Genomic DNA, 27,445 nt, shown 5'->3' on the forward strand with positions numbered 1-27,445 from the left:
AAGGAGGGAGGGAGAAACTGGGGAATTATAGACCGGTTAGTCTGACATCGGTGGTGGGGAAAATGCTAGAGTCAGTTATCAAGAATGTGATAACAGCATATTTGGAAAGAGGTGAAATCATTGGACAAAGTCAGCACAGATTTGTGAAAGGAAAATCATGTCTGACGAATCTTATAGAATTTTTTGAAGATGTAACTAATAGAGTGGATAGGGGAGAGCCAGTGGATGTGGTATATTTAGATTTTCAAAAGGCTTTTGACAAGGTCCCACACAGGAGATTAGTGTACAAACTTAAAGCACACAGTATTGGGTGTATGGTATTGATGTGGATAGAGAATTGGTTGGCAGACAGGAAGCAAAGAGTGGGAGTAAACGGGACCTTTTCAGAATGGCAGGCAGTGACTAGTGGGATACCGCAAGGCTCAGTGTTGGGACCCCAGTTGTTTACAATATATATTAATGATTTAGACGAGGGAATTAAATGCAGCATCTTCAAGTTTGCAGATGACACGAAGCTGAGCGGCGGTGTTAGCTGTGAGGAGGATGCTAAGAGGATGCAGGGTGACTTGGATAGGTTAGGTGAGTGGGCAAATTCATGGCAGATGCAATTTAATGTGGATAAATGTGAGGTTATCCACTTTGGCTGCAAGAACAGGAAAACAGATTATTATCTGAACCATGGCCGATTAGGAAAAGGGGAGATGCAGCGAGACCTGGGTGTCATTGTACACTAGTCATTAAAGGTGGGCATGCAGGTACAGCAGGCGGTGAAAAAGGCAAATGGTATGTTGGCATTCATAGCAAAAGGATTTGAGTACAGGAGCAGGGAGATTCTACTGAAGTTGTACAAGGCCTTGGTGAGACCGCACCTAGAATATTGTGTGCGGTTTTGGTCCCCTAATCTAAGGAAAGACATTCTTGCCATAGAGGGAATACAGAGAAGGTTCACCAGATTGATTCCTGGGATGGCAGGACTTTCATATGAAGAAAGACTGGATCGACTAGGCTTATACTCACTGGAATTTAGAAGATTGAGGGGGGATCTTATTGAAACGTATAAAATTCTAAAGTGATTGGACAGGCTAGATGCAGGAAGATTGTTTCTGATGTTGGAGAAGTCCAGAACGAGGGGTCACAGTTTAAGGATAAAGGGGAAGCCTTTTAGGACCGAGATGAGGAAAAACTTCTTCACACAGAGAGTGGTGAATCTGTGGAATGCTCTGCCACAGGAAACAGTTGAGGCCGGTTCATTGGCTATATTTAAGAGGAAGTTAGATATGACCCTTGTGGCTAAAGGGATCAGGGGATATGGAGAGAAAGCAGGTACAGGGTTCTGAGTTGGATGATCAGCCATGATCATACTGAATGGCGGTGCAGGCTTGAAGGGCCAAATGGCCTACTCCTGCACCTATTTTCTATGTTTCTATGATTCACAAATTTATTGGCAGAGAGCAGGGTCGGACAGCAGGGGAGCTCCGTAGACCTGGTCATGTCGAGGACTAGACCTCGAGGCGAGACTTTGCCTGCTTACAGCTGCCAGGAGAGAGACATCGGAGCCGAAGTACTCCACCGGGGCCAGTGAGGTGCAGCGCATCATCCAGTGCTTCCCACTGTGCCGAAGATAAGCTATATTCTGGTCCACTGCAGATTTCTGTGGCGCTCATGGCTTGGGCCTGGACAATTTTTTTTGTACGGTTGTGTCTTACTAATATCTTTATGTGCTTTGGCTGTGCGACTGTTGGCATTCATGTGTTTTGCACCTTGGCCCCAGAGTAACGCTGTCTCATTTGGCTGTATTCATGGGTTTTCATGCAAGAACATGGCAGATGAATTCCTCCATCAATAACTACTAGGAATTAATACAGTTTTATAGTACTGTAATAGCATTGGTAGTGTTCCAATTTGTTCTGTATTTCATTGAAATACACAAATTGTTACTCAGTCAAATGGTAGTTTGACTTTTTTATACTGCTTAACTATTTCCATATAAGCTTGGCTAATTAGAGCAGGTTTTAGCACAGAATTGTGCTAAAATGTACTGGTCCCATTGTGTCCCAATTAACCAGAATGCACTGTAAGTATCTTACAAAAGAATGAAAAGCTGATTCTATCCACTGCAGGAAGTGAGAATTATATTTTTCCAAAATTTCAACAACGGGTAACAGAAATGAATGTCAGTGACCCACGAGTTCATTTGGACAGGGTAGCATTTTGTAAACTCTTCAAGCAATTAAAAAGATATTTTAAAATATCCCTTAATCTCCGAAGCAATCCTATTTAGTTAATGACCACTGCCAGCTCAACAGATTTGGAAGTGTAGCTCCTGCTAAGTTCTAATTTAAGGATCATAAATCTTACAGTTCACTTCCATTGAAGTGTTTCTTTCTGCTATGCTGCTTTAACTTCAAGCCTAAACAATTAAATCATTACAAATGCTCTCAATTACATTACTGTATATCCTGTTTCAAGTTAGGGTAAATCAAGCTGACCGACAATATTCCTTTCACACTGGCATTAACAGACTACTATTGTTCTGCTTATAATAGGCAGAGGGCTCAGCCCTGCAAGTAAGCAATTGGCCTGGAATAACCAGTATTAGTACTGGTTTGTTATTGTCACCGGCACCATGATGCAGTAAAAATCTTGTCTTGCATACTGTTTATACAGATCAAATCAATACATGGTGTATTGAGCTAGAATAAGGTAAAACAATAATAATGCAGAATAGAGTGTAAAAGGAACAAGAAGTATAGTGCAGATAAATGATAAAATGCAAGGTCATAATGAGGTTGACTGTGAGGTGAAGAGTTGAGGTTATCATACAAAAGATCTGTTCGAACCTCTGATACCAGCTGAATAGGAGCTGTCCTTGAGCCTGATGGTACGTGTTCTCAGGCTTTTGTGTCTTCTGCCTGATGAAAAAGGAAGATGAGAGAATGTCCAGGGTGGGCGATGTCTTTGATTATGCTGGCTGTTTTACTGAGGCAGGGTAAGGTGTAGACAGAATCTAGAAAGGAGAGGTTGGTTCCTGTGATGCGCTGAGCTGCAATTTATTGCGGTAATATGCAGAGCAGTTGCTTACCAAGCTGTCATGCATCCAGACAGAATGTTTTCTATGGTGAATCAATAAAAATTGGTAATAGTCAACAGGTGTGTGCTAAATTTCTTTAGCTGCCCGGGGACGTAGAGGCATTAGTGAGCTTTCTTGGCCATGACATCAAAATGGTTGGGGACAGGTTATTTGTGATGTTCACACCAAGGACGAAGCTCTCAAATCTCACCACCTCAGCACTGTTGATGCAGACAGGAGCATGTCCCTTCCACCCCCCCTCCCCCCCCCCCCCACGAAGACAATGACTAGCTTTTTTGTTTTTAATTCCATTCAGAATAACTCATACTGCATTCCAGCCTGACAACAATCAACCAGCTACCTAAAAAGCCCAGGCAAATGGGAATATGACCTACTTTGCACTTCTGCTCCAAACAACTCCTCAGCAATTTTCACACAGTTTATCACATCATAGAAACAAAATACAAGTTTCTTTCAGTAGATCAATGATCTAAAAATTCGAACAGCAGAGACACCATGTGAAGAAGTAAGATATACAACCAGAAATGGTTGTCCATGCCATTGTCCTGTGGAATTCATTAAAAAACAAAAGAGATGATGCCAGTAAAATTTTAAAAAAGGCCACATGTAATTTCATGTGTTAAAGGACTGGATCAGATCTAGAAAGTTCTGGAATAAGTCATTAGAGGTCATTGAGCAAGAATATAGGTATCATTACCATCTGACAATGAATAACCAAGTCAAATAAAAGATCATTTATCAGTGAAGATGTCCAGTGTTTGATCCTGATATTTGCTGCATTAATTCATCTTGGACGGTCAAGATCAGGGTGAAAAAAAAATCAGTCGTCCTGTCAGCTCCACAATTCTGCACAGCAATCCTCACTTTGTACTGGTGAAAGAGAGGACTAACTTCTGCCTTGATGGTTGCAGCAGCTAAATTGTCCATTACATTCGCAAGTCGAGATTCAGTCACAAATAATAAGAACAGGCTGCCAACACCAAAAGAACTGAGCCACAATAGACAGCCACGGGCTTCTGTGATGAGTGAGAAACATTCATGTGATCAAGGACGGGGTGAGAGTTAGGGAATGATAAAAGTACATCAGGAACAGTCCAAACTTCCAAATCAGGAAAGAACATTCAAGCTATATGCTGAAGCAGGCAGATATGATTAAAACTGGTTAACAAACATAATTCAGATAGTTCCTTTGTATTTCAAATTATTAGCCACTCAAATCAATTACGATCTGGCATTAAAAATGCTGAATCAGTGAGAATATACAAAATGATTCCTGCTTTGAAAGTCATAAATGAGAGACATGCTACCATTACTGCTCAGAGAGGCACCTTCTAAATATAAACATTTCAGGAGCTGAGTAGAAATAACCAGAAGAAGCAGGAACAAGAGTCTCTATTTGGCCCCTTGAGCCTGCATCACCATTCAACAAAGTCCATCCTTGACCCCAATTTCCTTATCCACGTTCCCCATATCCTATCTATTCTTTTACAAAAAAGATTGTAGGAAAACTATTTCAAAGACTCAAAGAAGAAATTTATCCTCATCTCAGTCTTAAACTCTGGAAGTGAAGTTCCCTATAGTGAGATCTGCCTTGTGCTCAGAGACTGCGAACACTTCCCCCCTCCCCCCACCCACCCCACATAAGGGAAACATCCTCCCAGCATTTACCTTATAAACCTCCTCAGAAAAGGAGAGTATACAGTGTTCTAGATAAGACCTCACAGTTGCCTATTTTGTAAGAGTTACCATTTTTGATATTCCAAACCCCTTGAAATAAAAAACACCATTCCATTAATGTTCCTAATTAAAGGTCACATCTACGGATATGGCACCTTTCTGGGTTTTTGGTGCAAGAATCTCTAATTCTTTTGAGCTGCAGATTTCTGCAGGTTTTCTCTATTTAAATGTTTTGTTTTCTTTTTATCATTCTTCATTTCATTATGAACAACTTGACGTTTTCCCACACTGCAATCCATTTCCCAACTTCTTTGCCCACACGTTAACTTACCGGTATACGTGTATCTTCCTCACAGTTTGCATTCCCACCTGCTTCTATCATCCACAAATATAGCTAAATAATGACTATACAGTATATTGCAAATAGTTATGGTTCCTGATACACCCCACCAGCTACAGTCTACCAATGTGAGAATGAACCCTTTACGTTTCCTTGCAGCTTCTAGCAAGTTAGACAATTCTTGATCTATACTAATATTTTACCTCGTGCTCTTACCTTGCAAAGCAATCTTTTAGCATCTTCTTCAATACCTTTTACAAATTTAATTACTTTACTTCTACCAATTCCCCTCCATCCCCTTCCTCAAATGTCTAATAACTTTTTCAGCCATGATGTCTCCTTCAAGAAGTTATGCAGACTCCATTAGATCAGAGTATGATTTTCCAAATATTCTGCTATTACCTCCTTAATAGTTCATTCAACAATTTTCCAATAAGGGCTTTAGGCTAACTGGTCTGTAGTTACCTGCTTTTTGCCTTCATTCTCCCTTTAATGACATTACACTGGCAGTCTTCCAGGGGAGTTGAACAGCTCTCTCTCATTCCAATTCTTTTAAAATATAACCTTTACAGTTTTACTGCACATTCCACTGAGGTTATAAAACAGTGTAAATAGACTGGTGACTTATTAAATTCTCCATCAGTTACAATTTATTCAGATAGACACTTGTTTGCCAGATGAAATGAAAGCTCGTCACTAAACTTTTTAAGAAATGTTTACTCAGGAGGAAGAAAAATACATTTGTCAAGGAGCACTTTGAATCTGATTTCAATGTCAAATACAGCCAGGTCAGATATAATCCAGAATTCATTTTACTGACAAAGTCTAAAAGCTCATTGTATAATTTCTCAAATTACTTACTTTTATGGGTTTTGTAAAGTTCCACTGTTGGAGGTGCTTCCTTGAAGTAAGTACAGCAAACGTGGGAAGTGCAAGGTTATGAACTTATGTTAGATTATACTGTAGTGACTGTAGAGAGGAGTAGGAAAACAGAACTAATCTGAATAGTGTAACTTAATCCATTTCATTTACAAAATTGCACAACATCTAAAAACAGATTTTGATATTACAACATTGATCAGAAGTTCTAAATCAGTCATTTTTGTTCTTTCTATCGTGTCATTATTTAGGATAATTGGCATTTTAAAATGCACTATTTTAAATTATTTAAACAATCAATTTTTAATATGTTTAGATCTAATGCATGAAAATCTAGTGGACTATACAGAGTAACATGCAAGTATTTTATATATCAAGGGACATGTTCAAGGAGAGTATATTTATGACATTGTTGCACAATGCAGCTACATCACTTCGTTTCCTGTTATATATCAAGATAGTTCAATTTGCTAAGACATTTTAATTAGATTTTACTTTTTTTTTAATGTTGGTAGATTCTATTTTTCCATAGCCCACAAAAATCCACCTTCTTTGGCTTAGAGAAAAGCAATATAGAAATTAAAGCAAATCCCTAATCACTATAAATAGACTATACATGGTTGAAATATTCAGGTCATGAGTAGCAGAGGTTTTCAGGTACATTCGAGAAATTTTTGAGCGAAAAGCATGGCACGGTACGATGCAGGAAAAGACCTTTTGGCCTACCATGTCCGCACCGAAAATGGTACCAATTTAAATAACCCATCTGCCTGCACATGGTCCATATCCCACTATGCGCGTGTCCATTAATCATAGTTATTGTATCTGCTTCCAACAACTCCTTTGGCATCTCAATCTAGGCATCTAGCACTCTCTGTAAAATAAACTTGGATCATAAATATCCCTTAAACCTCTGCTCTCTGGAAATTGGCGTTGATCATCAATCCCCACCTATGATTTTCATCATGTTATATACTTCTACCAAGCTGCCCCTCATCCTCTGATGTTTCAGAGAAAACAATCGAAGCTTGTCCAAGCTCTTACTGCAGCTGGTACTCTCCAATCCAGGTGACATAGTGGTGAACTTCTTCTCCATCTTCTCCATAACGTCCTGTAATGCAACTAACAGAGCTAGCCACAACACTCCAAACACCAAGCCAAGGTTTTGTACAGCTGCAACATGACTTGCCAATTTTTTACAAGTAATGAGGGCAAGCAAGTCATGTGGCTTCTTTGTCACCTTATCGACTTTCAGGGAGCTATTCACTGCACCGCAAGGTCCAACGATCTGTACTCCCAATGATCTTGCCTTTTACTGTGAACCTTTAATGTCAGTTTTGGTTCACTTTTTAACCTCTTGTCTAAATCAACCCTTTCGTAGATTGAACAAGATGCAGAGCTGGGCTTAGAAGTGTCAAATGGAGTTCAATTCAGAAAAGGATGAAGTGATATATTCTGGAAGACCAAACTTCAAGGTTCTCAGCAGCATGGAGGAATGGGGGGGGGGGTGGAATTCAATGTCCATCAATCTGTCAAAGTTGCGACACAAGTTGATAAGGTGGTTAAGAAGACGTAAGGTATGTTGGCCTTCTTTAGTTAAGGACTGAGCTCAAGAGCCAAGAGGTAATGTTGCAGCTTTATAAAACTCTGGTTAGACCACACTTGAAATGTTGTGTTCATTTCTGGTTGCCTCATTATAGGAAGGATGTGTAAGTTTTAGAGGGGGTGCAGAGGTGATTTATTAGAATCTTATCTAGATTTAAAGAACTTGTCTAAAGTGGAAAGGTTCAGTGAGCTAGGGTTTTTTTCCCGTCAGAATGAAGGAGGATGAGAGGTACCTTGATAGAAGTATATATGATTATAAGAGGCATAGGGAGGGTGGACAGCCAGTGCCTTTTGCCCACGGTGGCAATAGCGAATATCAGATGATATCCATTTAAAGTGAGTGGAGTAATGTTTAGGACAGATGTCAGAGATAGTTGTTTTTATTTAAACACAATGATTGGAGCACACTGTCTGTGGTGGTGGTTGAGGCAGGTTAGATAGATCATAGGACTACATTTATATAGGTCAGCACAACATCATGAGCCTCAGGGCCTGTGTGCTGCACTGTTCAATAGTTCAATGTAGTTCAATAGGTCAATATAGTTCAATAGTTCCATTTAATATCAGAGAATGTTCTTTGTTCTATGCTAAGTTCAAGTGGCACTCAGAAACTTGAGCATACAGGTTGAAGCTGAACCCATGTAATAACGAAGGAGTGGTCCTCTATCCTCAGTGCAGCCTTTCAAGAAGGTTCATACTGGAGCCCCATCCACTCAGTTGTGTGAACGTAAAGTTCCCAAGATTCAATGTCAAAGGGGAGGCAAGTGAAGACAAGTTGTTCTCCAACATAAAGTGAAATAAGGCATTTTCACAATACAGGCTGTGCACGCTTACAGGGTGCGAGTCGACTGCTGCTCTTCCATTATCACATCAGCATTTACACTTCAAAAAGCACAAGTTCAACTGTAAACAATTTTGAGGCATGCTGAAACTGTGAAAGTCTTTCTTTCTTAATCATGAAGTGAAATTTCAATGTTAGACGATATTTATAACTTAATCTGGGATGATCAGCATTGAGTCAGGTAATATAAATAGAGAGAAATGATTTCCAAATATTTAATAAAATCAAGATCTTTAATGGGAAATCAGAGATAGAATTAGGAGATCATATTTCTTCCGCAGTTTATTGGGATCTGGAATACTGGAATACTGAGATCTAGAACCTTGTAAATCTTGAGATTTTAGGGTCTTTAAGAGACTCTTAGACAGGTACATGGAGCGTAGAAAAATAGAGGGCTATGCTGTAAGGACATTCTAGGCAGCTTCTAAAGTAGGTTACTTGGTCAGCACAACATTGTGGGCTGAAGGGCCTGTAATGTGCTGTAGATTTCTATGTTTCTATGTTTTCTATGTTAATGGAAAGTATTGGAAGTAAGATCTACAGCAGCTTTTATAAAAGAAGCAGGAATAAAGGAAAAGTTATTAGATTACAACAGAATTTCAGAGTAATAGATTTAATTGGATTGAATCAACATCCATATTAAGGTTTAAACATATTCATCTGTGCAATCAATCTGTACTATATTTTTCTTCCTATAGCTCAGAAGTGCAACATCCAGATTTAGTACATCCTGACTATTGTTAGTTCAGTACAGGCTAAAGAACAAATCTGATCCTTCTGCCTCATTAGCTCACTTTACAAAAATTAAGCAGGAGGCAACAGTACAGTTTGAACAGTTGTCCTGGTTTCTAAGCGTTTAACTGCAGCTTCACAGAGCCAAAGTAACAGGCAAAGTCAAACACTTGACAATCTCACTGGCACTTACCTTTGCCTGTCAGCTTCAATCAAAATCTACCCCGGAAAATAAAATTCAACATACTTTGCAAATCAAATAAAGGTACATGTCTGGCCATTCCTATATGATTGTTTACTGAGAAAAAAAGTTCTTCATTAGAAGACTGGGTGACATCCATAGGCTTTGCTGCAACACGTTACCTGAGATCTAATGTAATATACAAAGGCCAGGGTTGAAAGGAGAATGGAAAGAGAATCTCAGTGTTAGAAGGGTTGCAATTGAGCTGTGTAGCAGGCCCTGAACCAGAATCTCTCCAGGGAGGATGATGGAGATTGGAGGTTGGGATCTACGAGTCTATTTCAGGAAGGACAGGCTGGGTGGGAGTCTCAATGTTGACTCATGCTGATATATTTACACCAAATAGCATAACTTACAGCGGCAAAAGAGAAAGCAAGAACATGGATCAATGCAAAATCAAGAAAGCAATACAAATTAAAGGGAATGGGGGCCCTTAAGAAGAGAATGAGCTGTTGTTTTTATGTTATCCATATGTCATAGTAGTTTTCTCTAAAAAATGCACAAATTTTTAATAATCCCCATCAATCCATCTTGTTGTTTTGTGCATTTGTTTACCCAATTAAAGACAGTAACCAAAACGTTGCTACCAGTGGTCTATTGGGTGCATCTATATAAACATCTTGAATAAAGTGCACACTATGGAAATCTTTTACAACATCAAAGGAGTACTTTCAGCCCATTCAGTTCATCCTTATTATCAATGCATCCCCATCAAACCCAAGACCCAACCTATTTCTCGATTCTCTCTCATATGTTCCTTCACTACCCCAGTTTTCCTGCCTTCTATCTACACTCGGTGGCCAACTCTATTAGGTACACCTGTACATCTGCTTGTTAAGGCAAATATCTAATCAGCCAATCATGTGGCAGCAACTCAATGCATAAAAGCTTGCAGACATGGTCAAGAGGTTCAGTTGTTGTTCAGATCAATCATCAGAAGAAATGTGATCTAAGTGACTTTGACCAGGGAATGTTTGTTGGTGCCAGACAGGGTGGCTTGAGTATCTCAGGAAATGATGATCTCCTGGGATTTTCATGCACAACAATTTCTAACATTTACAGAGAATGATGCAAAAAACACCGCAAAACTCATCCAGTGAGTGGCGGTTCTGTGGGCTAAAATGCCTTGTTAATGAGGGAGGTCAGAGCAGAATGGCCCGACTGGTTCGAGCTGGCAGGAAGCTGACAGTAACTCAAATAACCATGCGTTACAACAGTGATGTGCAGAAGAGCAGTTCAGAATGCATAACACGTTGAACCTAAAGTGGATGGGCAAGCGCAGCAGATGACAGCAGCAGGTTCCATTCCTGGTGGACAGTAGCCAAATGAGTTATGGAGCTACAGACAACAGAAGTGATGCTTCACCTAGTCAGAACTAATCCATTGAAACTAGTCAAATAATCCTCATTTTCTACAGCAGCATTGGAGGGTGAAGAGGATAAAAGCCGATAGATAATAGTGGAACCAGATGGGCAGATTGATCCATCAGAGGGAGGGAATAGGAAAAGTGACCAAAAAATAAAGAAATCTAGGTGGGAAGGGTGAGTAAATATGGGAGAAGGACATTGGCGGTATGAGTCATCTGAGTCTGGAAAATTCTATGTACATATCACTGGGTTAGGTGTACATTTGTAAGCAATGGGATAATTATCCTTCATGTTTGCTGTTCTTTTCACTGGAGATTCAGTCTCACCAGAAACTGCCACTTTCATCTCACCCACACTTTCATTACCCTCATCTAGCTTGACTCACATTTACTAGGGTCCAAGCTTTATTGTTTATTTGATTTTTGTTGGGTTGTATAAGAGTCCCTGGTATTGCGGTATGTGGGGTTTAACATTGTTCAAAGGTGCAAGTCTATGGGATCAGCTGTGGAGGCAGAGGGCTGTGGAAGCTAGTGGACCAGGATTGTGTAGATGGGACTTGGAGAAAGCAGAGGTCTGACCTCAGCCACCAGAATTTGGTGTGATGGCAATGTAGGTGAGGGTCAGGAGCATGTTACTGGGGTTCCTAGGGAACTGGTTTCTTCCCACTGGTGTGGCTGGGGTCAGGGTAAGTTATAGGAGGTGTTCCGGAGTGATTCTGGGGTCTGGTGGCAATTAGAGTTAGGGTTATGCATTCGGGTTAGTGTCAGCTGGGTAATTAAGATGGTGTTAATTTTAATTTACTGTACATTTGGCCTCTCCAATGTCATAGCATGGTGAAGACAGGGGCAGGCAGGGCAGTGTGGGTGTAAAAATGAGAGTGAAAATGACATAAACCCAGAAGGTTGCTGCAGACAGGTGCTCTGCAAAATAGTCATCCATTTCTCACATTGTTTTACCAATGTACATTGCAAGCACCAACCAGGGCGGAGGAAAACATCCACTTCATTTGGAAAGTTAGTTTAGGTTTCTAGATGGTGGTGCGCCAGGTGGTGAGGGGACAGAAGCTACACCTGCTACATTAGTAGGGACAAGTGCTAATCACCGTGTTTCAAATCTTGAGTTTCTGTACCTCTCTCTGCTACTGGATCCTCAGTTTCCTCATCGAGGGACCACAGTCAGTGCAGGTCAGTAATAACATCTCATTCTTGTTGACAGTCAACACAGGTGCATCTCAGGGATGCGTGCTTAGCCCTCTGCTCTACTCGTGCATGTAAAGCAAAGCACAGCTCAAACACCATCTAAACACGATATTTGCAAATGACACCACTGTTGCTGGCAACGTCTCAGATTGCAACAAGGAGGTGTACAGGAATTAGGGAGATCAGTTGGTTGAGTGGTATAGCAACAACAACCTCACAATCCACTTCAGAAGACCAAGGAGTTGAAGGGAAAGTTGGGTGAACACACTCCAGTCCTCATTGAGGTGTCACTGGTGGTAAGGGTGAGCAGCTTCAAGATCCTGGGTGTCATCATCTTAAAGGATCCACAAAGGATCCTTTGTACCTTGGGACCAGCACATCGATGCAATCATGAAGAAGACATACCAGAAGCTCTACTTTGAGGAAATCGGGTATATCACCGGAGAGTGGAAATAATTTCTACAGACCTATGGTGGAGAGCGTTCTAAGTGGTGCATCATTGCCAGGGATGGATCACAAGAGGCTGCAGAGGGTTGTGCATTCAACCAGCTCTATCATGGGCACTGCCCTCCCCACAATCAAGGACACCTTCAAGAGGCAGTGCATTAAGAGGATCACCAATTACATCATCCAGGATACACCACCTTCTTGTTACTATCAGGAAGGAGGTAAAGGAGTTTAAAGACCTCACCTTTCATCTCCACATCTCCAGTTTCCAGCATCTACAGTCTCTTCTGTCCTCTAATCCTCTCCAAGCGTCCTCTCATTCACATCAGCCCCCTCTGCGTTCTACCACACACTCGCACAGGGCCAGGCAATTTATAAGGCCCAGTGAACCCACTAACCCTCATGCGCAGGAAAACACAGGAGGAAGTGAAAGCTCCGCAGAGAGCAGCAGAGGTCACGACTGGATCCAGGATCCTGGAGCTGCCAAGTAGCAGCTCTCCTAGCTGTCCCAAATCTGACAACCAACAGGGTCCGAGTGGCCCAAGCACACAAGCACTGCTTACACACGCAAACCACACACAGACAGCACCCAGGGTTACATCATCACTGACAGAAAATGCCATTTGTTGCATGATTCCAACACCTCCCACATTTAAGGGGCCAGATACGATCCAAACCTCAAAGAGGACCACATCCTTATTGCAGGATTTGGAGGCTTGCATGCCTCAGCGATCTGGAGAGCTATGTTGGCTGGAGTCAGAGCTTTATGTTTTGGCTCTTGGTAGGGTCACTCATGCCAAACAGATCAAAGGTTAGAGGCCAGATGAAGAGCGGACCATTGGTCCTTCAGATTTTGTGGGTTCAGCTCAGGGCTAACAACCCTGACTAGTCAAACAGAATTGTTTCAGAAACAGCAGTGAAAAATCCTCCTATATCTGAAGGTGATGATATTTGTCAGTCTCCACCCAGGACCTGCATGACTGTCAGTAGTGAAAACTGAGAGGAAGCCTTGAACAAGGCCAGAGATGGAGGACCTTCATTGCTGCACTAAATGGCAGTAGCGTAATGGGCAGTAAGGTTAAGGTAAAGGACCATCGAGAGAAACAAACATGAACACCAGCTTTACAGAAGATAATTTTTAAACAAAGTCAATTTAACTTCTTTCCATTTGTTTTTCTTCCATAACTCTATTCACATTAAACAGTATCTGTAACACTAACTTTCTTAAAAACAAGCTTCCAAACAAGCAGAGTGATGAATCGATAGACTTTGCTCTCCCAGTGTCCGTTTTGACTGAGAATGCTCAATGTTACTTTGAAGAAACCACCCCTGTGACCCTGCACCAGGTGAGCACTTCAAATCCATCGGTTATCCCAGAAATTCTCATTCCACAGGGGCGGGTGGAAGTCCCATACCAAGTGTGTTTAAACAACTACGTGCTTGCAGTACCATTCAGGAGTGCTGGCATAAGTTAGTGGGATTCAGCTGAATATATCTATTCACATTAGTCCAGGTCCAACAGAAGAGGCATTGACAAATATATTGGGAGTAAAAATTATTGGAAATAATGATGCCGTTGAATAAAGTTTCTCCAGACTTCTGCCTGAAGTCAAAATGTTGAGGAAAATCCCCACTTTCCATCCATATCTTAATAATAATGTAAAGCATATTACAGAGATCCTCCACAATGTCAGCAGGAGAACCATCCACCGGCCATCTAGGACTTCTGTCCTTGCCGGTAGAGAGCTCACTTCCTTCACTGTAACTATGCCTCTTCAGCTTTTGTTACTTCCCTCTGATTCTATTTTCAATCAGGTATATACTATTTCTCATTTTGCTGACCACTTTGACCTTCAAAACATGCAGTGGTAAAGAGTCAATAACTTATAGTCCCTGCATAAAATGCATTAGGGAACAAAGAGATGAGAAAAAGAAAGCCAGTAAAGAAGAATGTAACTAAGAAAGGAAGATTAAGGAAACAAAAATGCAGAAGCCCAAAAGTAGGAAAACTGTGGACAAAAAGAAAAAGTCAAATGGAATTAGAACAACACAAATAGTCTTGACATGGGGAGGATATTTCTAAAAGTAGGAGACTGTAGCATCCAAAGCCACCGCTTCAGAATAAAGGCATGTCTCTTTATAACAGGGATGAGGAAGAATTTCTTCAACCAGGGGATGGTGAATATGTGGAATTCATTGCCACAGGGGATTATGAAGGGCTAGTCATTGTGTCTATCTAAGGCAAGGATTAATAGGTTCTTGATTAGTAAAGGGGTTAAGATTTACAAGGAAAGACAAAAGTGTTTGAAAAAAAATTAGCCATGATTGAATGCCAGAGCAGAATTGATGAGCCAAATGGCCTAACTCTACTCCTATTTATGGTCTTAAGTAACTACAGACATGTACAAGAATTTTATTTTGTTCTGTGATCTGTACCACTGACGATCAACCAAATAATATTTTCCAGCAATTAGCAATGCAGACCGATAAAAAGATTATCGTTATAGCAACTCCAAGAATATGGAGCAACTGTCCAGAGGTTGACATTGAACAGTAAGAGATTTCAAACAGAGCAGCAGACCACTCATAATTACACTGAAACCGGAAGACTTCTGTACAGAGTCCTGTACTCCTCTAATCATTTGATCTAAATGAATCAATAAGGGCATCACGTGATACTAAAAGGTCTTCACTGAGTTCAAAGAAGCAAACTCGAACCCTATTGTACACATTGTGGTGGAAACTGATATTGCATTTTATAGAGCTCATAATGCTGCCCTATGACTCCTTCACTGATTTAGTTTATGACTCATTTCCTAAGAGAATTCTTTCTCTGCTGCCTGCTTCCGGAAGGTTGCAGTTTACTTCTGAACAAACCTTTATGATATTCAGTGAATTCAATCAGCAAAAAATGATGATGTATATATTTTTTTCTCAGCAAACAAGCAAACTCTGTGTCTATATATCTACACATACCGCTCCACATTAGGACATGACTGAGGAATATTAGCATACAAATAGATGTTTAATGAAATTTGATAGAAGTTGTCATATGGCCTAATAAAAGAACACTTACAGGCAAAAAAGTACTTTATATTATTTTTTATTGTTGAGGTACAACATGGAATGGGCCCTGCAGGCTCATCAAGCTGTATCACCCAGCAACCCCTAGCCAAATCATGAGATAATTTACAATGACCAATTAACCTGCTTCACCAGAATGTCTTTGGACTGTGGAGGGAAACCAGAGCACCTGGACAATACCCACGCATTACACAGAGAGGGTGTTCAGGCTCCTGGAGTTCAGAACTCCAAACTCTGCCGCCCTGAGCTGTAACCGTGTCGCGCTAACTGCTACACCACAGTGACTCATGACTAATATGTACACAGCGTCAGAAAAGACTTCAAATATTAGTCATTGCCATCTTACAGAGCCAGATTTCATTATCTTAGGTTCAGTTTACAATCCCACAAGGACAGGGTACAAAGGTAAATGCAATAACAAATATGGGAAACAGCTGCGCAAATGCCAAGAGCATTCTGCTTTCTGCCCACTCATCAAATAGATCCATGCACGCTGGTTCCCCGGCCCCTCTACATGCTAAATGAGGTGGCCTAAAACTGATCTAGATGGGAAGGACACCACGTTACCCCTGGTCAAAAATTATCATTAGTGTCTCACATACATATTTTTGGCATTGACTGTTTCTCTTTATTAGTGCTTTTAGATCAGAGATAACTAGCCATAAAATGTAGTTCAGCTTCCAATGTTAATCAGGTGAAGTAGCATTTAGGTAGCAGAGGTTTGCAAGCAATTTCAGCAAAAGAGAAAGAGACTTAAAAAACATCGATACTACAATCATTCGGTGCACTATGAAAGTGATTAACTTACTTCATGCACTTATGCAGTAATATTTTAGAAAAAATCATTGTGCTTAATTCAGTTGCACTGCCACACGGAACCTATTATTTTTTTCAAATCAAATTAATTTCAATACCTGGCGAAGATTCATTAAGAATAACCAGTGATGCTGGAGTAGGTCTTCGCCTTCTTATCTGAAAAAAATAACCAAAACAGAACGAATTTTTTTCATTTACACACAAACTTTTATGATTTACCTCAATTATAAAAAAAAGCTCTTACATTGTTTAATATAGTGGAGCAAAAAATAACAATGATTTAATATTAGACTTGTTTCGACATGTGTGAAAGCAAATTTGAAATCAGTACCTTTAATATTCAAATACATTGTGAAATGTTTAGCTTATTGGATTACCTGTTCAGCTGCCTCAGGATCCAGATGACTTTCAAATAACGGCACAGCAAACTGAATCTTTTTTGGACTGTTTGACTCCATTCTCGAGCACAGGAGACTCTGGCAATCCTGAAAGCAGAAATGAGCTACTGTTGTTATCCACCGTCACACTCCTTAAAGGAAAACAATAGCAGCCTGTCTGGAAGTCTCCCAGTTAGCGAATGAAGGTCCTCTACGCTGCATGTACTGTGCTCAGCAACTCCCTCATTACACATCCAGGGGTATGTTAGCCTGTGCTCTCGCAATCCTACAGTTCCCTCTGTGAAAACCATCAAAACAATGAGCTAATTGTACTCTATCCCAATTCCATGGTAGCCAGGCATTTATCCACAGGCTAATTTAAAATGCGATGCTGGACTTGAATGGTTTTGTGCTCTGGGATTTGAATGCACCAATCCATCTACTATATATTATTAGCAGTCTACTCAAATGTGCAATATAAGCTCCCTTTGGACTTTGCTGATGCACTGTTAATTATTGATAAGCAGAACTCAGGAAACATTTTCTTTTTTTCATACTTGACAGAGTGGATTTCGGTGCAGATCCACTGTACTGATTGGTGCAGGGATTAACTTAAATCCTGCGCCATACATTATGCTCTTGAGCTGAAGAATAATTAATTATTATCCCCCCCACCATCCTACCACCCCCCCACGCCACCCAATTTTGGCATTTGTGTGAATCTCTCCTGGTTCGGCTCAGGCTGAATGGCAGCCTGCTCACTCCTTCCTACCATTATCAGACCTTCACTAGTGGATAAATAACTCATAAATTCACATGCCAACCACCCACAAGTTGAGGAGAAATTTGGCATCGCTTACGTAAATGTACTTGCTGACAAGTCCAAGTAATGTCTTTGTTTAGTCAGATAATGTAATGAAAAATTAGTTACCCTTCCTGCAAAATCAAATTACTTTTATGACTCTGCTGTTGACGGGGAGGGGTTAAACTGAGCTAAACTGCCAGATTTGTAACAAAGGACATTTATAAGTGATGGCTTGAGTTACAAAATCACCTGATATTTGAATGCCACCAGACACACAACTCACGTTGAGACTTGTGGGCAAATGTCATGTGTCATGTGTGAAGCTTTGAAGTACTGTATACACCTGCATCAAACAGCAAGGATGAGTGAGAAGTCTGACATTGAACCCAAGCCAAATTTAAACCATAACAATTATATATCCTTTCTTACAGGGTAATGCTAAAATAAATCATTGGCATAATTTCAGTTAATAAAATCAAATACCAGGACTTGTGCGGCTACCTATTGGGTGGACGGGGATCAACATGACCTTGAAAGCAATACTTCACTCACTCACCCCTGCAACTGAAGGACACTTTTAAGGATGAGAGCATGTGAAAAGAAATTAAATGAATGTTCTCCGGTGTGACAATGTGCCGCTAACCTTACTTGTGAAAATTGTACAGAGACGCCCAGACTAATTGGAAGAGGTAAGGTACAAAGGACTGATCAGAAGGTTGCTCAATTCCATCAACTTGAATTGACATATTAAAAACTTTGAACAGCTCTGCTTAATTTATATATTTTATTTCCCAATTTTCTCTTTTAGCAACTGGAAGAGCCAGGTGGAAACAGAGGGCATTAATACATCTGTGATACATTGCTTGACAAGAATCTAGAATTTAACCATCTGCAGCAGGGGTTCCCAACTTGTTTTATGCCATGGATCCTTACCATTAACTGAGGAGTCTGTAACAAACCCCTGATCTACGGCAAACTCCACAACATTGCCTTTACTAGAACAGGCTTTATTATCAATTGGGAACCAGAAGTCCTACAACATCAGGAAGAGGAAAGGCAGGAAAAGGGAAACAGCCCAGAGACCCTTGTGCAGCCTGAACTTCGAACAGCTCATTGAGGAAGAGTTCAAGTGAACACTACAGTCACAGTCATTGATTCCATCCCCTTCCCACTTAGTTATCTTATAATCTTGCAATTCCCACCACCATCTTTGCTCCCGCTGCTTAATTCCTTTACTTCAACCCAAACTATGGATCTTCCTTGCTTCACTCTAAAGAATGAGCATCAAGATAGGAACCCGAATAAAAAACAGCTAACATATGATTCAAGTACATTGGCAAAATGACCAGCCGTCTGACCTTCTAAAGCATCATTAAGGACTGTCAAATGAGCTCCATAATGCTGACCACACTGCCACTGTTGCCAGAATGGTCTGCAAGCTCAGGGAGAAGTCACAAAATCAGTTGAAGCTGGGCCCCTCCATGCTTTGATCAGCCAGCAAACCGGAGATCTGAAATGTGGGAAGACATAGTTCCTTCAGGTTCACCAAATGAGTACATGAGGCATCGAGTCATGGCAGTTTGGTGTTTTGAGCAGCGCCCAATCAGCCATTGCGATTGAATGGCAAGAACATATTAAAATAAGGCAGGGGCAAGTAGAGCAGCCATCGTTGGAGTGGACAATGTTAGAGTGGGCATTTTGAGGCTGTAGCTCTTCAAGGCATCAGTGAGAGAAAGCAAAAAGCCGAAGGTAGATTTTTCCCTGTTTATTTATTGTTTTTCCTTCTTTATAGTTACTTAGCTAGAACGGTAGGGATGCATGGCAGGAACGTTGAATGCACCCTTTGCAGGTTGTGGGAAGGCAGGGAGACCTCCAGTTTTCACCCAGCCGCAGCTTCTAACACTCGGTGTAAAGGAGTTGGAACTGAACCTGGATGAACTCCAGATCATTTGAGAGGCTGAGGGTGTGATAGACAGGACATGTAGAGAGGTGGTTACACCAATGATGCAGGACACAGAAACTGGGTGACAGTCAAGAAGGGAAAAGGGGTTAAACAACCAGTGTAGAGTACTCCTGTGGCCGTTCCCTCAACAACAGGTATACCACTTTGGATACTGTTAGGAGGGATGTCCTAGCAGAGGAAAGTCACAGCGGTCAGGTCTCTGTCTCTGAGTCTGCTTCTGTGACTTGGAAGGGAAGGTGAGAGAAGAGGCAAGCTGTAGTGATAAGGGATTTGTTAGTTAGAGGAGCAGAAAGGAGGGCCTGTGGACAAGAACGAAATTCATGGATGTTTTGTTGCCTCTTGGGTGCCAGGGTCCAAAACATTTTGGATCGCGTTTTCAGCATTCTTAATTAGTAGGGTGACAGTCAGAGGTCATGGTCCAGGTAGGAACCAATGACATAGGTAGGAAGAGTGACAAGGTTCTGCAAAGTGAGTTCAGGGAGTTAAGTGCTAAGTTACAGGAAGGACCTCCAGAGTTGTTAGCTCAGGGTTACTACCTGTGCCATGTGCTAGTGAGGCCAGAAATAGGACAAACATACCATTTAACACATGGCTAAGGACTTGGTTCATGAGGGAGACCGTCAGATTTTTGGGTCATTGGGCTCTCTTCCAGGGAAGGTGGGCCCTGTACAGAAAAGATGGCTTACACCTGAACTGGAGGGATACCACTATCCTACTAGGAATGGGAGTTGTAGGGGATGGGAACCAGAGTCCCAGAAAAGATAGTGGAGAGGTTGTGGAGATAGATGGTGTTAAAACCTCAAAGTCAGGAGTCAAAAGGTTGAGCATGGTGTGGTTAGTGTCCTGATCTGTGTATATTTCAATGTAAGAAGTATCGTAGGAAAAGCAGATGAGTTCAGTACATGGACCAACACATGGAATTATGATATAGCCTTTAGAGAGTCTTGGTTGTCGGAGGGGCAGGACTGACAGCTTAGTATTCTGGAGTTTCATGGTTTTAGACACAATAGAGTGGGTGGGATTAAAGGAAGAGGTGTGGTGTTACTCGTCAGGAAAAATGTCACAGCAGTGCTCTGTAAAGACAGACTGGAGAACTCATCTAGTGAGGCTTTATGGGTGGAAGCAAGGAATAAGAAACATATGACCACGTTAATGATGCTATATTATAGATCACCCAGCAGTCAGCAAGACTTACAGGAACAAACCTGTAGAGAGATCACAGACTGCTGCAAGAAACATAAGTTAGTTATCTCGGGTGATTTTAACTTTCTGCATATTGACTGGGATTCCCATACTATAAAAGGACTAGGTGAGATATAGTTTGTGAAATGCCTTCAGGAAAGTTTCTTTGATCAGTACGTTGCCATTCCAATGAGATTTCTACATACTGACCTGCTATTAGGTGATGCGGTGACAGAAGTTTCTTGTAGGGGAACACTTTGTATATAGTGATCACAATGCCCATAGATTCAAAGTAAATATGGAAAATGATAGATCTGGCCTGCAGATTGAGATTCTAAGTTGGAGAAAGGCCCATTCTGATGGTATCCGAAAGATTCTGGTAAGTGTGGATTGGGACAAAAGTGTACTTGATAAGTGGAAGGCCTTTAAAATAAAATTTTGAGAGTACAAAGCTTGTATGTATCTGTCAGAATAAAAGGTAAAGATAATAGGTTTAAGGAACCTTGGTTTTCAAGAGATATTGATGCCCTGGTTAAGTAAAAAAGGAGATGCATAGCAAGTATAGACAAGTAGGAACAAATGAGGTACTTAGGGAGTATAAGAAATGCAAGAATATACTTAAGGAAGACATCAGAAGAGCTAAAAGAAAGATGAGGTTACCCTAGCAGGCAAGATGAAGGAGAATCCTAAAGGATTACATCTGTATTTACCCAGGAGATAGCCATCATCATCACCAGGTGCCATGCCCAGTTTGAGCTTTGACTGCCATGGCCCACACACTCCTGTTTCGGGTCAAGTGGATCAATTCATTGATATTCATTTCCAGTTCTCTGGCTGCTGTCTCCATCATCATTTGTCTTTGCCTTCCTCTTGCTTCCTTCCCTTCAATCTTCCCCATAATCACCGAGCATTCTAACCCCTCTTTCCTAATCACATGTCCAATGAAGTTATGTTGCCTTTTCATGATCTCATACATTATTTCTCTTTTTGTGCTTGCTCTGTTCATGACATCCTTGTTAGATATTTGTTTCATCCATGATATTCTTTGCATCCTCCTCAAAAACCACATCTCTGCTGCTTCAATTCGTTTCCTCATGTTACTAGATATTGTCCAGCATTCTGAGCCATATAACATAACTGGATAAATGTAACATTTCAGTACTCTGAGGCAGGTTGTCATGCCTAGTTTAGTGTTGGTCAGTATACTCTTCATTCTCATAAAAGTGTCTTTTACCATCCCTATTCTTCTCTTGATGTCCATGTCACACCTGCCATCTGATGTCACCCTGCTTCCTAAGTAGCAAAAGTTCTGTACTTGCTTTATGTCTTCCCCACTTATTTTCAGCCTGCAGACAGGATTCTCCTTCTTATTGGATATCACCATACATTGTCTTTTTGCACTTTCTTCAGCAACTATATCAATTAAGCTATGTAATTCTTCCTCCGAATTTGCAATTAACACAGTGTCATTCGCATATCTGAAATTATTGATGATCACAGATGGTCACAGAGTCTATAGAAGTGAGGCAAAGCAGCATTGATTTCATAGACCCTACGCAGATTACGGAGAAAGAGGTGTTTGCTGTCCCGAGGCAAATTAGGGTGGTTCAATCCCCAGGGCCTGGCAAGGTGCTCCCTTGGATCCTGTGACAAGCAAGTACAGAAATTGCAGTGGTCTTACCAGGAAAGTGGATGAAGGCAAGGTACTTGATCAGGAAGGTTCAGTTGCTCGGCATTCAAAATGAGGTAGTAAATTAAATAATACATTGGTTTTATGGGAGAATACAGAGAGAGGTAGTAAATGGTTGCCGCTCTAACTAAGAGTGCCTATGAGTAGTGGAGTGCCACATGAAACAGTGCTGGGCCCTTTGTTGCTTGTCATCTATATCAACAATCTGGATGATAATGTGGTTAGCTGGATCAGCAAATTTGTGGATGACTCCAAGACTTGGGGTGTAGTGGACAGCGAGGAAGATTATCAGAGCTTTCAGCAGGATCTGGATCAGCTAGAAAAATGGGCTGAAAAATGGCAGATGGAATTTAATGCAGACAAGTGCCAAGTGTTGCACCTCAGTAGGACCAACCAGGGTAGGTCTTACACAGTGGATGGTGTAGCACTGGAGAGTGTGCTAGAACAAAGGGATCTGGGGATACAGGTCCTTAATTCACTGATAGTGGTGTCACAGGTAGATAGGATTGTAAAGAAACCTTTTGGCACACTGGTCTTCATATATCAAAGTATTGAATACAGGAGCAACATGAGTGAATCTGCAGATGCTGGAAATAAATAAAAACACAAAATGCTGGCAGAACTTAGCAGGCCTGATGAAGGGTTCCAGCCCGAAACATCGTCACTACCTCCTCCCATAGATGCTGTCTGGCCTGCTGAGTTCTGCCAGCATTTTGTGTTTTTATTGAATACAGGAGTTGGGATATTATGTTGAGGTTGTATAAGACATTGGTGAGGACTAATTTGGAGATTAAGTGCAGTTCTGATTACCTACAGTACCTGCAGGAAAAGGGTTGAAAGAGTGCAGGAAAAAAATTGCAATGATGTTGCTGGGACTGGATTACCTGAGTGAGAAGGAAAGATTAAATAAGTAGGACTTTATTCCTTGGAAGGTAGAAGATTGAGAGGAGATTTCATAGAGGCATACAAAATTATGAGAAGTATAAATAAGATAAATGCAAGCAGTTTTTTTCCACTGAGGTTGAGTGGGACTACAACTAGAGGTCTTGGTTTAAGGGTGAATGGTGAAAAGTCTAATGAGAACATGAGGGGAAACTTCTTCACTCAGAGTGTTGTGAGAGTGTGGAATGAGCTGCCAGCATATGTGGTGCATGTGAGCTCGATTTCATTGTTTGAGAGAAGTTTGTATAGGTGCATGGATGATAGGGGTATAGAGGGCTATGGTCCTGGTGTAGGTCATTTGGGAGTAGGCAGCTTAAATGATTTGGCACAGACTAGATGGACTGAAGGGCCTGTTTCTCTGCTGTACTTTTTTATTGCTTTATGCTCTGCAGTAGTGTGTGGGGCTCACTGGGAGCATAGCCACTGAAACTGGCAGCTCATCTCCCCCTTAATAGCTTTTCCAGCTGTGCACCTCTCCTTTAAGTGGATTTCCAAACCTCTACTCTCACCATTCTCCATTGCTGCCACAGTGGGTGCAGCCAGACTTACAATGAACTTGCAGCACAGATAAGATGCATGAGCATGCAACTTTCGTAGCAGGAGTGTGCAACCTACACCCTGCCCAGCAAACCTGCTCTCCACATGATCACATTACTAGCATCATCTGGGTGGGTCATTCAAGACCAAACTTTTAAAAATACATTTCATTATTAAAAGAGAAGTGGAATTTTCAGTCACGCAGATATAATTGACAAATTTTCATTGACGATGGAACAATGACAACTAAATGAAGTTCTGGTTGGATTCACCGCTGTGTCATAGAAAATTAAGGTAACACAAGGTTGATCCTGCTCTTATATCTGAAATAGATGCATTGGAGAGGTTGGAGGGGGTATTGGTGCTTCTGGCTAAATAGTTCTCACTCAGATCTACTGATCTCATTAGTCAGCCACAGAGCTAGAAATTTGTACAAAACTGGAATTGTACAATGAACCCACATCAGATTATTGAGAAATGCACAATGCATTGGGCACTGCACAGGGCTCCAGAATAGTGACCTAGATTTAAGCAGTGAAATGTACCAATAATCTTACTGATGCGTGTTCCAGGTTTTGCCAAGAGAGCTCATCTACAGACTTTATCACAGCCTTGTTTTAAACCTTGAACAAGAAGTTCTAGAGAAAGATGGCTTTGATGTCAAAACAGTAGCTGATTGAATGAGGCATCAAGTGCCTCGGTTAAAGCAGAAGTCAATGGGCATCAAGAGTAAAATGTTCCAGTGATTAGAGCCATATCTCGTAGAAAGAAAGATGGTTGTGGTTTTCAGAGGTCAATACTCCAAGCCCAGGACAAACTGCAGGAGTTTTTCAGGGCAGTGTTCTCAGCCCAACCATTTTCATCTATTCCATCAATATCCATCCTTTGATCAGAAGGTCAGATGCAGTGGTACTCGCCGACAATTGCACAATGTTCAATTCCATTCAGAACTTCTGGAGAAATGAAGCATCCCATGCTTACGTATGGAAAGATCTAAACAAAATTCAGACATAGGCTGAGAAGTGGCAAGTAATGCCCATACCAAACAAGTGCCTGACAATCTCCAGCAAAAGAGTCAACCACCTATCTTTGTCATTCAACAACATTATCATTGCCATATCTCCTGCCATTAATACACACGGGGAGTCATCATTGATTTGAAATTCAACTAGACCAGTCACATAAATACCCTATTTCCAAGAGCAAATCGGAGATTGGAAATCCTGCAGAACGTGACTCCTTCCCTACATCCTAGAGCACAGATCATCCACTTGTCCGACAAGTATAACACCAACAGTTCTAAAGAAGCTTGACGCTATCCAGGACAAAACTGTTCACTTGACTAGTGGCCCACTGTCTACCTTAATCATTCACTGCTTCTTCCACTGACTGCAATCAATACGGTTTCCAAAATGCATTGTGTTATTTGTGCAGGCTACTCCAATGGCACCAAAACAAAAGTATCCTCTAGCATTAAGAAGCGCAAGGACAATGTGTGGATGGGAATACCACCACCAGCCAGTTCCCCTCCAAGTCACATGCCATCCTGACTTGGAAAAATAATCACCGTTCTTTCAGACAAAGCCTGTAATTTCTACTGAACTGTAGGAGTACCTTCACCAAAAAAAGGACTAAATGTGTTCAAGAAGATGGCTCACCACTATTTCTTAAGGGCAATGAGGAATGGGAAATAAATACTGGCCTTTCCCACAATGCTCAGACCCCAAAATTGAATTTAATAAATGCATGCCTACTTTCCCTGTTAGCATTTCCATTTCAAAAGATTTTTATAATTTTGTCAATGTGCACGCTATTGCTACACAACTGCTTCATGCTCAGCAACTTCAACTTGTAAAATTATCACATCTAATGGGAACTACAATAGAAATTTGCCTTGTGTGCTATGCTCACACTGGAAATGCTGATCTCATTTAGCCATTGATTTTCAGCTTCAATTCTATCAAGTATTTTACATGGAGGTATTGCTAATCTATTACAGTATCTCCTTGCTTATATCAATTTCAGCTCCTTAGAATCTCCCCAAAGTGCCTCAGAGTCAGAAACCCTAAAGACCAGATCTGCTTCCCTGAATTCCCTGTGCTGAGCTGACCCACCTGACATAATAACATCCCAATGCAAATTTATGTACATATACGCACAATGGTCAAAGCAAGAATTGTTCGCACACTCTACAAGCTGGAGTCTGTTTGCATTGAGGTACCAAGTACACTGTTTAGGACTGCTCCACAGATAAATAGCTTGCATTATTCAGGCTGAATTGAGGAGAAGTAAAAATGACAGAGTATAAGTGACACACTTACATCACTAGATTATTTGCTTGTCTTAAAAAAAAGGCATGGTTGAAGTCTCCTAGCTCCTACTTACTGCCCATTATGCTGCTGGTGTTTATGACAGCAATGAAGGTCCTCCATCTCTGTCTGTCCATACAGTCACACACAGATACACAATGACTCCACGTTGCTGTTTCCGTAAGAATTTTTATTTACCAGTCAGGGTTGTTGGCACTGAGCTGAACCCCCAAACCTGGAGGACCAATCTTAGTCTGGCCTCTACCCTTTGAACTGCTTGGCATGGGTGACCCTGCCATGACCTGAAGCAAAAGGCCCTGATTCCAGCCAACATAGCTCTCTGGGTCATTGAGGCACACAGGACTCTAAACCCTACAACAAGATTGTGGGCCTCTTAGAAGTCTCCTAGTTCAATAACCTGAAAAAGTCAGATATAATCAGACATATATATAATTAGCTGTTAATCCATATATGAATCTGTTACAAATCAATTCTAGGAACAACTGTATTGTTAAAGAATTCATTGTTATTGTTTCTGAAACATGCTTTCTCCTTCTTGGCAGTACAGTAGTTGATTTGGAATGACATTGATTGACATCAACGACAATTCACAGTTTGCAGTTTCTACTTCTATTCTCCATGGAAATAAATAGACTGGAAAGAAAGAACACCTTGGGAAAATGGGGAAAGAATCAAAGGTTTTGTAACCATATTCTCAGGTGCATACTGATAACAAGTAAGATATAGTAAAATTGGTTTAGCTTCAAAGACTTTACATTTCCAATGTGATTAGCTCTGAAAAAATAGCTTTTGTAATCATGGCAACCGGGAATGTAAAAATTGCTTTGGATTATTACAACGCTGACCTCTGCTTTCCATCCTAATTACTGGCAAATGTACTGTCAGGAATTAAGCACATGATAAAGCTCTGCAAAATCAGTGTAAAATTGTACTTCCAGAATTTTAAATTCAATTATCAACAGATATCATTTTAAATTTAATCACATGAAGAATGTCATTTATAAATAAGCTCCTTTCGCTTTCCTCTTCTTCAAAGATATTTTTCCTCACCACTTGTCAGACCCCAGACCACACAAGTCTGCTTCTAATGTCTGCGATCTTCACCCTGCCTGATTAATAAGCAGCTTTACTCGAGGCTGGAAATTTTAATTATAAGGCACTGAAGGATTTTAATCTTTTCATTAACTCTCAGTAGTTAATTGTTGAAATAATGGAAAGTAAACCTCTGATGTTTGGATTTTGCTTTGTTAAATCTTTTATTTGAAGAAAGTGCATTTAAGACCTTTAAGACTGAGATATA

At 40.9% G+C, this 27,445-nt stretch overlaps 1 protein-coding gene across 7 annotated transcripts in view; it reads right to left on the reverse strand.

Annotated features, from left to right (window-relative positions):
- The window catches only part of ppp1r1c (protein phosphatase 1, regulatory (inhibitor) subunit 1C), a 109,478-nt gene extending 91,903 nt beyond the window's left edge, over positions 1-17,575 (reverse strand). For 4 of the 7 annotated variants that reach the window (XM_073047075.1, XM_073047069.1, XM_073047072.1 and 1 more), the window contains exons 1-3: positions 17,254-17,366; positions 16,697-16,804; positions 16,418-16,475 (exon numbers count right to left, since the gene is read on the reverse strand). In XM_073047075.1, the coding sequence (XP_072903176.1) occupies positions 16,418-16,475; positions 16,697-16,804; positions 17,254-17,328 (241 nt within the window). In that variant the 5' untranslated portion in view covers positions 17,329-17,366. Of the gene's footprint in view, positions 1-5,324; positions 5,363-16,417; positions 16,476-16,696; positions 16,805-17,253; positions 17,367-17,556 lie in introns of those variants that run through there. The other 3 variants (XM_073047074.1, XM_073047073.1, XM_073047070.1) reach the window with 2 other exon arrangements.
- Positions 17,576-27,445: the final 9,870 nt, after the last annotated feature.

This window comes from Hemitrygon akajei, chromosome 5 (assembly GCF_048418815.1).
Source record: "Hemitrygon akajei chromosome 5, sHemAka1.3, whole genome shotgun sequence".
NCBI lineage: Eukaryota > Metazoa > Chordata > Chondrichthyes > Myliobatiformes > Dasyatidae > Hemitrygon > Hemitrygon akajei.